This window comes from Sturnira hondurensis, unplaced genomic scaffold (genome assembly GCF_014824575.4).
Source record: "Sturnira hondurensis isolate 20B ecotype Veracruz unplaced genomic scaffold, ASM1482457v3 Scaffold0002840, whole genome shotgun sequence".
In the NCBI taxonomy this organism is placed as follows: Eukaryota; Metazoa; Chordata; class Mammalia; order Chiroptera; family Phyllostomidae; genus Sturnira; species Sturnira hondurensis.
Window position 1 is genome coordinate 553653 of NW_028075471.1, and position 15240 is coordinate 568892.

General features: G+C 44.5%; 1 protein-coding gene across 8 annotated transcripts in view; it reads left to right on the forward strand.

The window, feature by feature from the left end:
• The window catches only part of CACNA1D (calcium voltage-gated channel subunit alpha1 D), a 315854-nt gene that overhangs the window by 146978 nt on the left and 153636 nt on the right, over nt 1–15240 (forward strand). For all 8 annotated transcript variants that reach the window (XM_037040687.1, XM_037040680.1, XM_037040683.1 and 5 more), the window contains exon 4: nt 12721–12860. In XM_037040687.1, the coding sequence (XP_036896582.1) occupies nt 12721–12860 (140 nt within the window). The remainder of the gene's footprint in view (nt 1–12720; nt 12861–15240) is intronic.

Sequence of the window (15240 nt, forward strand, 5' to 3'; positions counted from 1 at the left end):
GAGCATTTGGCTCATGTCACAGAAACTAACCCACTAACCCAAGCTTCTATTATAAAACGGAGGGTGTTTTGGCCATTGTCCCATGAACCAGGCCCCACAGATCATGGGGGTGGGAGGGGCCAGTGAGCTGTTTGGATCGCTGCCATCGGGCACACACTCCCACTGCCATCCGCCTTGACCTGAGCTGTGGAACAGGACGGAAAGGCCTGACACTGTTTAGAAAGAAAGTGTGACCCAGTAACTCCAGCCAGGAGAGAGGCAGTGGGGTTCAGGCCTGAGCGTCAGAACTGCTCCTAGGGCTCCCTGACAGCGAGACGAGGTCTTGGCCCAGCGACTTAGAAATGCAGCTTTGGCATTGTGGCTGATTTTCCTATTTTGTGGACGACGCCATTTTGGAATTTATGGAGGCCGAGTGCTCAGTTCTCTCTCTGGTTGGTACAGTGAGAGGATTCCATGGAGGTGGGCACAATGGTTCTTGCCTGTCAGGCAGTGACAATCCGCAGCTGATACACGACAACACACCCAACAGGTTTACCTCCCCAACTGGATAGGAGCTCCTGAAAACAGCGCAGTGTTCTGCCCTTCTCCACGCTCCGTCATGGCCTTGTATTTGTTGTAGCTTACCTTCACGACTGAATGCCAGACTGTGGTGTGACTTTCAGCTCTGGGGCTGCAGATTGTTTTGCCACCTGTGCCCACTCCAGTCAGTGATGATACCCGACTGGGCACCTCGTGAAGCGGTGTTAGGGTGCAGTGGAGGAAAGCCCGCTGATGACTGGCAACTGATGTCAGCTCAGGGGTGCCTGGGGAGCAGGGTGGTGGGCACATGGCAGTCATTTGTCTTTCCTGATAGTGCATCAGGCTTGTGAAAAGGGGCAGAATAGTCTTGGAGGAAATAAAAATCCCCAGTCCTTCCTGAAAGGGTGGAACAAGGTTTAGATAAACAGAAGTGCTTTCAGTCATGGAGAAGAGCAGCCACAGACACTAGAGGTTTGAGTGAGTCCAGCATGCATGCAGGACATTGTGGGAGCTGATGGGCTGGAGCAGAGGAAGACAGGGAGAAGGAAAGGGGGGTCGGGGGCCTGTGCTCGGTGGGGTTGTTGGTAGGTAGAACACAGACAGACTGTAGAGGTCCTTGGGTATGTCAGACGGAGGAATTAAGATGTGTCACAGTCCTTTGCTTTTTAGGAAGTTTTCCCAAGTGCTCCAGATGCAATTAGTTGCTGCATTCTCCATCCCCCTACTGGTGATCCCCAATACTTTGCTTTAGCTTTGATTTGATATCTGCTGTGTCTTGGAATTTTTATATATGCATCTGATGACCCTCCTTCAAGATGTGGACAACATCTTAGCCATCTTTGAATCACCAGTGTGCAGGACTGCACCTAGTATGGAGTGATACCCACTGAATGTTGTTGAATTAAGTTAAAGTGGGGTATCTGAACTGCCAAGCAAGGTCAGGTGAAGGTGGACAGTGCCTTAGCATTGAAGCTGGGTGAGGAAGGTGTGGCTGCCCCCATAGACTCCAGCCAAGAGAACTCAGAATACACGTCCCAGGAGGAGTGGGATGGGAAGCAAGCAGGTCTGAAGCATCAAGTTTACAGGAGTGTGCAGTGTCCCATAAACCAGTTGGAATGGAAGACAGCAACAGAGAATGAATGAGATTGAAGGAGGCAATTTAGAAAGTCGAGCCTAGAGGAATTCCCAGAGAAAATGACTTTCAGGGCTTGTAAGTCCTGTGTACAGAGATTCCTAAGCTTGTGGATCAAAAGGAATCACCAAAGGAGTTGAATCTCTTGGGAAATGAGGAACTGCTGAAGATTCTCTTAGATGCTTCAATTTTGACAGAAGCAGAGTGATCCTATAGGTCCCATGTATTCAGCTAGGACTCTTGTTTGTAATTGACTGAAACCCAAACCCTAACTGGCTCAATTTATTGGATTTTGTGACTGAACAGCTTAAGGTGAAGGGGAGAAGTTTGGCTTCAGGTTTAGCTTGATCCTGGTGCGCAGACCAAAGCATCAGGACCACATGCTTGTCTGTCTCTAAGTTTCTCCATCCTTCTGTTTACCACCCTCTCCCCATTTTTTGGCTCCGTGCCTCAGAGTTAAGTCCAGCTAGCAACAGAACTTGTCTAGTTTCTGAAATGAAAATTCCAGGATTAGCTCCAATGGACCTGGTTGGCATGCACTGGGTAGCATACCTGTCCTTGAACTAGTAACCTGGGCCACATGCTGATGCCTGTAGCCTCTGGGCTGAGAGTAGAAAAGGAGCAATTCTCGGGGGCAGATTAGGGGGATTTTACCCTGGGAGTTTTGCTGGGGGTGAGCAAGAATCATAATTAGCCCCTGCACCCAAGCTGCTTATTTTACTCTCCTCAGCAAAGCAGTAGCTGCCTCTGCTCTGCAGGTGAGTGAGCAGGCGCACCCAGAGACCGTGCTCTGCCAGCCCCTCTGTCCCAGACCTGATGCTGCCCTCCTCCCACAGGCGAAGCTGGTCTCTGTAGAGAGCTCAGCCAGGCCACACTGCTGGCCTCCTCCCTTTGTCATCTCAGTACGTTCTGGACGGCATCCTGGGCAGTGGCACTCCCCACCCGGGTGGTTACAGGCTCACTGAAGTGTCATGGGGTTTCAGGAGAAACGCCTTCAGAGAGGGAGTTTGCAGATCCTGCTTTCAGGGCTCCCTTTCCTGGGGCTGGGAGAGCTGTCTTGCCTCGTCCTGTTCCAGGCAGCCTTTGCTCGTTTGGCAGATGGCACAGCTCTTTCCCACCTTTGACTTAATCTGATTTCCATTGTGACCTGGGTGGGCAGGGTGATTTTCCTTGTTTTATAGATGAAGACACTGAAAGGCAGAACGGGTGAATGACTCGACCAGGGTAGCCCAGCTGTATAGACTAGAATAGGACTGAGGTCACAAATGTCATCTAAAATTTGTGCTTTTAAACCAAAAGTGAGGAGAAACAAAGGCAAACTGACTATTGTAGCTAGTTTCTTCATGTAACTGTGCCATTAAACTCCCCATTGGAGGCCCTCTAAGTACATGCTTTATTAATACCTGCAGAGAGAAAAATGACGGCTGCTGGCGTCTTAGCTCTGAGCTGAAGCCCACCTGCCCATCACCCGCCTGTGGTGCACCCACCAGGGTTTTACTGGAGATGGAATTGCTTATCAAAACCCTGTGAGGGTAGCTCTGTGGTTCCCCCAGTCACCTCCGTGGAAAGGCTCTCAGCAGCCTGGCCTGAGTATGCCAGCGACTTCAGGTGACCCAACCACTTGACAAAATTGCTGCTGCTCTTGGTTGGCTGTCATCCTGGGGTTTCTGGCCTCACGGACCCTCCCTCTGAAGCCTGTGTCTGGACCTTGCTCATCAGGTTACAGTGAATCGTAATTTTACAGCTGTAAGAGCTCATCTGATACAGTCTGCTAATTTTACAGACAAGATGGAAGCCCGGGTCCATAGCCTGGCACACGAGGCCCTCCAAGGCCTCCCTTGAGCTGTCCACTGAGCCTTGCCCTGTCCGTCCCCACCTGCTGCTGACTCCCTGTGTTCCACTGCTCTGGCGGCTTATTGCCCTTGACTGATTTGCCTTTCTGCATGCTCCTCACTCTCACTGGGATGGTGTAGCTAAGAGCCTTTTTCCTGACATTTAGGGATAATTTCCCAGAATAGGGGAAAGCCATGGAGCCCTTGTATTATTGCTATGAACTGAATGTTTGCATCCTCCCAAATTTATATGTTGAAGCCCCAACCCCAACATGATGGCATTTAGAGATGGGGTCTTTCAGAGGTAATTAGGGAGGGACCCTCATGATGGGATTAGTGTCTTTGTAAGAAGAGGAAGAGATCTCTGTCTCTCTGTCTCTTTTTAATACTTTTATTAATATATTTTATTGATTATACTATTACAGTTGTCCTATTTTCCCCTCCACCTTGTACACCTCCTCCCACCCAAAGTCCCCCCCTTTAGTTCAAGTCCATGGGTCGTACATATAAGTTCTTCCACTTCTACATTTTCTATATTACTCTTAACCTTCCTCTATTTTCTATCTACCATTTATGCTACTTATTCTCTGTACCTTTCCCCCTCTCTCCCTGTCCCACTTCCCTGTTGCTAAATGTGATCTCCATTTCTATGATTGTGTTCTGTTCTAATTATTTGCTTAGTTTTCTTTTAAGGTTCAGTTGTTAATAGCTGTGAGTTTGTTGTTATTTTACTGTTTGTATTTTGTATCTTCTTTTTCTTAGATAAGTCCCTTTAACATTTTATATAATAAGGGCTTGGTGGTGATGAACTCTTTTAACTTGACCTTATCTGGGAAGCACTTTATCTGCCCTTCCATTCTAAATGAAAGCTTTGATGGGTAGAGTAATCTTGGATGTAGGTCCTTGCATTTAATGACTTCACATACTTCTTTCCAGTCCCTTCTTGCCTGTAAGGTTTCTTTTGAGAAATCAGCCAATAGTCTTATGGGCACTCTTTTGTAGGTAACTCTGTCTCCTTTTCTCTTGCTGCTTTTAAGATTCTCACCTCTTTAATCTTGGCTAATGGGATTATGATGTGCCTTGGTGTGTGCTTCCCTGGGTGCAACTTGTTTGGGACTCTTTGAGCTTTCTGGACTTCCTGGAAGTCTATTTCCTTTGCCTGATTGGGGAAGTCCTCCTTCATTATGTTTTCAAGTAAGTTTTCAATTTCTTGCTCTTCCTCTTCTCCTCTGGCACCCCTGTGATTCAGATGTTGGTACATTTCAAGTTGTCCTGGAGGTTCCTAAGCCTCTCATTTTTTTGAGTTCCTGTTTCTTCATTCTGACCTGGTTGAATGTTTATTTCTTCCTTCTGTTCCAAACTATTCATCTAATTCCCGGTTTCCCTCCCATCACTGGTGGTACCCTGTACATTTTCCTTTATTTCATTTTTCATAGCCTTCATTTTTTCCTCTAATTTATGACCATATTCAACTAATTCTGTGAGCTTCCTGATTACCAGTGTTTTGAACTGTGCATCTGATAGGTTGGCTCTCTGTTCATCATTTAGTAGTATTTTTTCTGGAGCTTTGATCCATTCTTTCATTTGGGCCTTTTTTTGTCTCAGCACACCTGTTATGTAGTAAGGGGCGGAGTTTTAGGTGTTCACCAGAGGGGGTCTATCCACATTGCTGTGTTGTGATGCTGTCTGTCTGTGGGGGAGTGGTCTGCTTGCTCTCCTCTTTGCCAGTTTTCCATCCCTTCTCCCACTACCCACAAGCAAATTGGGCCTTTCTGGTGCTGATTCTTGGGTGGGTGGGTGGGTTTGTGTACGTTTTAAGACCCTCTGGATCTCTCCAGTGAACTTTTCTGTGAGGCTGGGAGTTTCTCCTAATGTCTCAACCCTCACAGGTGTTTTTAGTCAGAAGTTTTGAGGCTTTATTTCCCCTCACTGGAACCCTGGGTTGCATGGTCTGTCTTTCTATCTAGTTGATCCTCCCGGTTTATCTGCACTTGAATGTGGGACTGCCCTGTCTGCCAGTCGTCACTTTACCCAGTCTGCCAGCTGCTGCCCTGCCTGCCCAGGTCCTCCAGCTGCCACCTTGCTGCGAGTCCTTTCAGGAATCCAGGCTGCCTGTCTCCGCCCCTACTACCCATCTGGGTGAATGTTTCTTCTTTAACTCCTTGGTTGTTGGACTTCCATACAGTTTGATTTTCTGGCACTTCTGGTTGTTTTTTGTCTTTAAATTTCTTCTTGTCCTTCTTTTGGTTGTGTGAGGAGGCACAGCGTGTCTACGTATGCCTCCATCTTGGCCTTGTTCTTACTTTACACATACATGTACCAGGGAAAGGCCAGATGAGGACATAGTGAGAAGTCAGCTCTCTACAAGCTAGGGAGAATTCTCACCAGGCACCATATCAGCCAGCACTTTGATCTTGGATTTCCCAGCCTCCAGAACTGTGAGAAATAAATCTCTGTTGTTTAATCCGCCTGGTCTATGGCATTTAGTTATGACCACCTGAGCAGACTAAAACAATTATGGAACTTCTTAGTAGGAGGAGACACTGAGTTAATGTTTGGTTGAAACCTCACATTTTACCCACTTATTCATTTATAAATATCACATACCTGTTTTTAAGACAGGCCTTGGGTATACAATGATGCATGAAATAGAAATGATCTCTGATTTTAGAGAAATTATGATTTTGGGGGGCAGTCAAATATTCAAGAGATAATTTTTTAAGAATTTAAAATGACAAATAAGGCTATGAATCAGTGTGATGAATTTTGACAGCCTTTAACAGCAGGGCCTAACTTTGTCTATGAGATCAGCAAGTGTCATTTAAGCTGAGCCTTGAAGGAGAAGTAGAACATAGCCTGATGAAAAAGCAGGATAGGGAAACCATTTTAGAAAGAATCAGTGGCTGAGTTGGGGCTAGCAGAAAACAGATATTATGTGTGGCTCCGATCCCGGCGTTCGTTCCACTCGACAGTGCTGGCCTTGTTTTAGCCCTGTACTGGAGTTGTGTGTTCACTCAGTGAGGGGTGGTTCCATATGTGAGGGTAGCCCACTGTGTGAGTAAGGTGAGGTAGGCAAAGGCACGGAGGAGGGACAGCATCAGCGTGTGTGGGAAAGAGCAGGTTGGCCTGTGCCTTGGAGTGGAGGCTCTCTTGGGAGAGAGGTAAGCGAGTTGGAAGAGGAAGCTACAAAAGGGTGGAGGCGCGAGGACCTTACCTAGAGGCTCAGGTTGGGATTGCAAGGGAGCATCAGATGAGAAGTTGAGATCAGCTGTTATCTCAGGAGTCTGACCATTTATTCCAGGCTCATTCTAGAAAGGGTTTATTGTAACTTAGAAAGTACCTACTGTACTTGTTTTGCTTTTTGATACATACACTAAAATCATAAAACCTCATGTTTTTATAGCCTCTCCCATTTAAGTCTAGATTTGTTACTTTATTCCTTCCCTTTTTCCTTTTCTACTTGCTATTAGCACCTATGAGTACTTTAGGTATGTCCAGTATGGTGCTAGGTGCTGAGGTTACAAAGGTAATAAGAGATGGGAGCCCAGGACTGCAAGACACAGAAGGGATGTGTGTGTGGTGGGGACAGGGCAGCTATTGTCGGGGTGTGAGCCAGGAGAGCCTTTCCAGAAACTTGGGGCCATGTGGGTGGATGCATAGAGCAAAGAGGTGCGTCTTAGTGGGCTCATGAGGCCTTTGTTGACCTTTTGACAACAAGTTGGGAGCTTTCTGAGGGATCAGGCTGTTTGAGGAGAACCCAGGTGCTCAGGGGTGGTTGCTGCATGTTTGTGCCACAGCACTAGCAAAAGGACCCTTGAGTATAGAAGAGGTGACAACCAAATACAAGGATCAGATGAGTACAAGCACAGCCAAGCTGGGGATCCTGGACCCTCCCATTCTCTGGTAGTTGCATTTTCTTTTTCTCAAGGTTGTGTATAAAGTTAAGTGGTGTAGAAACTGTTGGTTTAGAGCTTCTCCTGTTTGGTGAAACTTAAGTGTTTAAAGAAAATAAGTCATGTTTTAGAATTAAATTTGGAGCCATTATTTCTCTGGTGGCTTGAAGTCTCATGAGGGACTTTCATTCATATAGCATGATCTCTGATTAAGAGGAATTCGTAAGAGTCAGGTTCTGATCAAGTTGCTGGCATAGGTAAACACAGCCCACCTCCTTGCAGAACTACATCAAAATTACAACTAAAATATAAGCCCTGATTGATGTAGCTCAGTGGATTGAGCTCAGGCCTGCGAACCATATGATCGTGGATTGATTCCCAGTCAGGGCACGTGCCTGGATTGCAGGCCAGTTCCCAGCAGGGGACACATAAGAGGCAACCATACATTGATATTTCTCTCCCTCTCTCCTTCCCTTCTCCTCTAAAGACAAATAAATAAAATCTTAGAAAAAAAAGTGCTTTAAAAAATTTACAACTAAAATATCAAACAACCATCACTCAGAACCATCAAAAAGTGAGTTGAACGGAAGTCTGAAAACTATCAAATTAAAAAAATCACGTCCATCCAGACTGGTAGGAGGGGTGGAGATGTGGAATGGGCTGGTTTCTTACCCATGTGTGGTAGATGAGAATCAGGGAGGGGTATCTCAGGAGTGAGGAGTCCCAGCCCCACAACAGGCCCCACAGCCCAGGGTTCCAGTGCCAGGAAGATAAGTCCCCCTAACTTCTGGCTGCAAAAACCAGTGGGGATTGATACGGTGAAAGAAAATTTTAGAGTCCCAAGCAGTTTCTCTTAAAAGTCATTTTACACACAGACTTACTCAGACTCATTTCCTCTGCTCCAAAACCAGAGTAACAGCTTGAAAGGCACCAGTGGCATACAGGGAGAAACTAAAGTGTCTGGCATCAAGGCAAGACCTGGGGAACAGATTTCTCTCAGTCAAAAAGGCAGGAAGCAGCCGTTGTCCTGTTGCTGATCCCTCCACCTGCACAACCTCAGTGCTGGCAGGCAGGTGCCATATATAAGACTCCATCAACCTGGCTAACACTCTTTACCCCACCCTGGAGATCCCCTGAGACTCCAACCCACCCAATTTAGGGGCCCATTGAAATTGTTAACCATGACTTTTCCATATGAGTGGCTGGTTTTGGATCAGGCTTCACAACTTCCTAAATCCTATCAAACAAACAATAGCTGGCTTCAGTAAGCCCCAAGCCCCTGTACCTCTTGCTAAGTGGCCTCAGGCCCGTCACTAGCAGCAGCCAGCCTAAATTCACAGCTTGGCTTCACCTGGGAATCTTCAAGCCCAGCACAAATAGCAGCCATTTCAGACTGCTTCATAGCTCAGGCTGGGTGGCCCCGGGAAGAACACAGGTGGGGGCTGACCTTGACTTTCACCCCAGAGCCTCTGTACCCAGTGGACAGCTACAGACCACATCAAAGCACCCCTGCAAAGCTCATCCTCCATGGAGGGTAGAGGTTAGTGGTCAGTGGTTATGGCCAATCCTTGGAGCTGACTGGCCTGGGTTAATCCCTCCCATTGACCTGCCAATAGCAACCAAGGTTCAACTACAAGAGGAGGGTGTACTCAACCTACACAGAGGGCACACCGTGAGTTCTCGCCTTGGATGATAGGGGCGAGGCTGTGCTACAGGACCCTATAGGACACCTACTACATTAGGCTATGCTACTAAGACAGGGAGTCATAGCAGCTCTATCTAATACACAGAAACAAACACAAGGAGGCTGCAAAAATGAGGAGACAAAGAAACATGGCCCAAATGTAACAGCAGATCAGAACTCCAGGAAAAGAACTAAACAAAATGGAGATAAGTGATATATCGGATGCAGAGTTTATAAGGATGGAGATAAGCGATCTATTGGATGCACTGTTTATAAGGATGCTCAAGGAACTTAGTGAGGACCTCAGCAGCATAAAAAAGATCCAGTCAGAAATGAAGGATACAGTAATTGAAATGAGCCATTTTGAGGGAAACAACGGTGGAGTGGATAAAGCCGAAAATCAAATCAATGATTTGGGACATAGGGGAGAAAAAAAGAACCAATCAGAACAACAAGAAGAAAAAAGAATCTAAAAAAACGAGGATAGTGTAAGCAGCCTCTGGGCCTACTTCAAGAGGTTCAGTATTCACATCACTGAGGTGCCAGAAAGAGAAGCAAAAGAATAAGAAATTGGAAATCGATTCGAAAAATAATGGAAGAAAACTTCCCCAATTTGGTGAAGGAAATAGGCATGGAAGTCTAGGAAGCACAGAGAGTCCCAAACAAGATGGATACAAAGAGGCCCACTCCAAGACACATCATAATTAAAATGCCAAAGGTTGAAGATAAAGAGAGAATCTTAAAAGCAGCAAGAGAAAAAAAGTTAGTTGCCTACAAGGGAGTTCCCATAATACTATCAGTTGATTTCTCAAAAAAACCTTTGCAGGCTAGAAGGGACTGGTAAGAACAAGAATTAAATAAAAATTATATTAAAAAAAAAGAAATATTCAAAGTGATGAAAAGCAAGGACCTACCCCCAAGATTGCTCTACCCAGCAGAGCTGTCATTTAGAATGGAAGGCAGACAAAGAGCTTCTCAGACAAGAAAAACTAAAGGAGTTTATCATCACCATACCATTATTATGTGAAATGTTAAAGGGACTCATTTAAGAAAAGAAGATCAAATCTATGAACATAGTTATCTATGAAAATAGTTAACTATGAAAATACATAGCTATCCACAGTTTATTCTAAAAAACAAACTGAGCAAACAAGAGGAATAGAGACAGAATCATGGATACAGAGAGCATTTTTATGATTGCCAGATGGGAGGGGTTGTATGTGGGAATGGGTAAAGAGGTGAGGGGATTAAGAAGTGCAATTAGGTAGTTACAGAATAGCCATGGGGATGTAAAGTACAGTATAGGAAATGGAGTAGCCACAGAACTTATACACATGACCCATGGACATAAACATTAGTGGGGGCATTGCCTGAGGGAGTAGAGGTTGCTGGGTGGAGGGGGGCAAAGGGCATAAAATCAGGACCACTGTAATAACATAATCAATAAGATGATTAAAAAATAAAAATGAAAATATAAATGAATCGGTGTTTTTTAAAAAGTCTTATTTATCTATGTATTAACTTATAGAGAGAGGGGAAGGGAGGGAGAAAGAAAGGGAGAGAAACATCGATCTATTGAACCCACAATCCAGGCATGTACCCTGACTGGGAATTGAACCAGCAGTTTTACTTTATTGGATAACACCCAACCAACTGAGCCGCACTGGCCAGGGCGGGATTGGTGGTTTCCTAAATGGAGGGTTGACTCATCCTGCCCGCCTACCTATCAGGGAGAGGAATCCCTGCTGGTAGCTGGTGAGTGCCATGAGCACGTGACTGCCTGGCAAATGCAGGGTGATTGGGGTCCAGGAATTTATTCTTTTTGCTTAGCCTGGGGTAGGGCTTTAAGGGGCAGCCTTGCCCAGGGACACCTCCTTTCATGCCCAGCTCATGCAGCCCCATTCCTTCATTCCTGCTGCCTCCTCAGATTCTGCATCTGCTCCGTGGGACCTGTCACTGGCTCCTTCAGCCCTGTGCCCATTCCCACCTCACCCAGTTAGGAGTCTGACTCGTTGTGGCTTCTTTTTCAAATTACTAACTCAACATGCTCTCCTCAAATGAGCAATTTTTTGTGTGAAGTAGGTAATTACCTTCTCTTCCTATGATTGCTGTTTTGCAAGATTTCTTTTTACGATACATTTGCTTAATATACAGGTGTATTTGTTTTATAGGGGGCTTTTTTAACAGCAGGGTTGAGACCAGGACGACACAGGCTTCTGTGCACATTGGCCTGTCATGCCCTCCAGGCTGTGATTGTTTAGCTGGCTTTGTGGTAGAGCCTCTGTAATAAAGAATCACATTTAAGCAAGGTTGTATTCCTTATAATCATCCATCAAGTAGTGCACTGAGGATTTTGGAAAGAAAAACCAAATTCTTTATAAAGGAGAGAGAAGAGGGCAAGAGAAGGGAATAAAAGAACCCTAAACAATTCAGTTACACTAATAGCCCTTGTATTATTGTGGCAAAATTACTTATAAATAAAAGCCAAAGTGGGAAAACAAGTTGTGTTTGGTAGGTGTGCTCTCTGTTCCTTGTCTTGTTTTTCTGCTCTGAAGTGTAGCTCTGTGTCGAGGTAGGGGTGTACCTGCTATGAATATTAATGATGGCAAAAGTCTTTTCCCCTCCTCTCTGGCCTAGTAAATAAAGCAGAGATGGTATAAAGCGAACTGGTATTATAAAATCAGTGTCCTATTTTCAGTTTATCTTGTTCCCTTAGAACTCTAAGTCTCTAAAACGTATTGACAGTCTACATTTGGTGATCAGAGTGTGATTTCAGTACATGGATTGGTATTGTCAGAGATTTGTGCTTCTGGTTAAAGCAACAGAATTGCTCTTCCTTTTAGCTCTCCAAGTTAAGGTCCCTGGTGAATGTGTTTTCTATACTCACGGCTTTGCAGGAGTTGGAACTGGAAAGGCTCTAAGAGTCATGTGGCCCGAGGACAGCGTCTTGGAAGTCTGTGGCAATCCCATGGGAATGAGTGCTGGGGCTGTTAGAGGAGAAGGTTGAGCCCGGCCTGGGAACATGTGTGGTGACCGCTGAGCATTCAGCAGTATCATCCAAGTGAGGTGACATGCCTATAAGCAGGCAGTGGGCTTTTCATCCTGAATTCACCCCGTTTACTGTGTGGATGAGAAAACGTAGGTCCAGAGAAGAGGAGAGTCACCTCGATGCTCAGTGACAAAGCTGACCCTGACTCAGAAGTCAGACATTAGCCCAAGGAGCAAGAGAGGATCAAAACAAACACACCCTCCTCTCTTACAGAGGACATTCTGTTCAAAGCCGCTGTTGGAATCTTTGTTGCACCCTCGTGCTTCTTGGGGCCTGATTGGGCAACCTCAGGAGGAAAACATGCTGCGTTTTGCAAATGTGTGCAAATAACAAATATGCCTGTTATGTCCTAGGCAGGCTCATTGCACATGCGTCAGGGCAGGTGGCAAAATGCAATCGTGCAGCTCGGAATGAAAAGTGTCTTACACTTAGTTGCTTATGAGCAACTCAGTGTTGGAATTAAAATGCCTTCCTGGCCCAGGTGCAATGTTAATTATTCCATTTCTCATAGTGAAATTTTGCTTGGAGGAAAATGCTTTGATAAGAGATACTGATTCTAATACCTATTTTAATAAAATCTTCTTTTCCCTTCCCTTTGTTTCTCTTCACAGGAAAAAGTAGAATATGCCTTCCTGATTATTTTTACAGTCGAGACATTTTTGAAGATTATAGCGTATGGATTATTGCTACATCCTAATGCTTATGTTAGGAATGGATGGAATTTACTGGATTTTGTTATAGTAATAGTAGGGTAAGTCCTTTTTATTTTTGGGAAATGTTTGTTTGGAAAATGGGAGGTGAGGAGTAACAGTGTCTTTGGATGAAATATGGTGACTCCTCTATGTCACTGGTTGCAGCCAGAATCAGCCAGGAGTTCTTTGAAGACCGGGGACACTGCTCTCTGTCTCTGGGCAGAACTGGTTTGAAATTCTCTCACGGTTTTTACTCCCACTTTCAGTGATGGTGGTAGAAGGGAGTCTAAGCTCCTAATGTGAGCGGTTCATCTTAACGAGGCCTCTGGTTTCCACAAATAGTCCAGTCTTGTTGGTGATTTGAGTTAAATGTGTAGAGTTCTTATATTTAGCACCTTGTCAAGTTAAAAAAACCCAAAACAGTAAAAAAAAGTAATAAATTTTTGTAGCAGTGAGATACTCTAATATTTAACATCCCTTGAGCAAAGCTATGAATTCTTTCTGCTGACTTGTGAGAAAAAACTTTGGCATGCTACTGTCCCATTGTAAAAAACAAAACGAATGAGCAAATAATATCAGGTATCTGGCATGAAATGAAGTAAGGCAGAAAATGCAGAGAGACAGGCTTATCCTGAAATCCTGTCACAGGAAGAAGACACCAGCAGTTTTAGTATGTTAAAATGAAAAACAGAAGCCCACATTATTCTGGTCCTTCCACACCTGAAAATGTTGCCAGCAAGAGGAAAACGAATCAGCGTCAGAAGAATGCCTGGGCCTTTGGAGCAGATACCCACACAGGAAAATACAGCAATCCCATCGCCGAGTTTAGTTACCTAGCTATAAAGTGGGTTGCTTCTAAAATTACATTTGGTCCTATAGAGAGAGGTTGTTAAATGGCTGGTCTGGTTTCATCTCCATGACTTTTTTCAACTTCCTGTTATAGTTGAGCAAGGTAATTTTTCTTCTGGATTATTCTTTTATTGCGAATCCTTTGTCTTTTTATGGGAGACTACTCTAGCTGGATATTGGGAGAGGGGTAAATTTTGAGCCTATCATTTTAACTAGGAGGTTAAAATGGAATCCAAAATGGTGGTCCAGTGGGATAATTTGACTTATGAGGAAAAAATTTAGCCTTTCCAAAACCACCATAGTACATTGGCATCTAAGTAGTGGCAACTAAAACGAACAGATCATATCTATGTACCATACCTTCCTGTATGGGGTATTGCTAGCAGGAGCCATCCTGCTATTGGCAGGTGTCTTGATTCTGGAATGATTTGGCTGTGCCTCTCCTGACCCTGGACTTTCTGTTCAGCTAGAGGTTGGAAGTACTTAGCTTCTTTTTTTCCCTGCCTTACACTCTACCTTGGCTTTCTACAGTAGGACGTTTTTCATACTGTAGTGGAGCACGTGGAGGGAACCAAGCACAGTATGGTGGTCTCATTAAGTTGAGATAGAAACAAGAGTTCGGGGAGGCTGAGGTGGCTTAAATTTGAGAGGCATATAATATGGAAGTGGAAGGAGCTATTCAGAGAAGGAGCTCTGTAAATATACCTTGGGGTCCTCTTGAGTTTTGGCTGCAGAATACGCTACAGTTACATGAGATGAGGTTCCATGGGGCTAGGAAAAGAGCACTATTTGGGAACACCAGCTGGAGTGGAAGGATGTCATTGAACACGCTGGAATGTCAGCAGAGACTCCAGAGGGACATTAGTATTGGGGATATACCAGCTCCAGGGCAGGGGTTGGAAAACCATGGCCAACAGGTCAAATCCAACCTGTCACTGGTTTTTGTAAATAAAGTTTTATTGTACCACAGTCACATATTTGTTTACAGAGTTGAGTTGAGTAGTTTAGGCCCATACACCATAAAATACAGGTGGAGTAAAAATTGGTTTACAGTTGTGAATACATGGAACAGAATTTATTTTTGTATTATTACTTATTAATTATTGTATTATTTTTCATACAAACAACTGTAAACTGACTTTTGCTCCATCCCATATTTGCTCTTTGGCCCTTTATTAAATAAATTTGCCAACCTCTGCTCTAGAGTAAGAACTACCCGAAATCCTTACTAATAATAATGTTTGGAAAGGAGCCTGAGAAGGAGCACATTGGTATGCAAGTAACTTAACTGCCTGACAAAACAAAACTTCACACTCTTTGAAGGAAGACAACAAAGCCCAGACATTTAACAATGTGTCCAGCATCTAGTCAGATATCACTGTGTGTGTGAAGAAGTGTGATCCACAGCCAGGAGGAAATGCCATCAATAGAAACAGACCTGGATGTGACAGAGGTGGTAGAATTAGCAGAGCATTGCTTTACAGAACTTTAAAAATGGCTTTTATAAATATGTTTTTGGATTTAAAGGAATGCATGACTATAATGATGAAAAATGGGACAATATAAAAAGAACAAATGGGACTTCTTCAA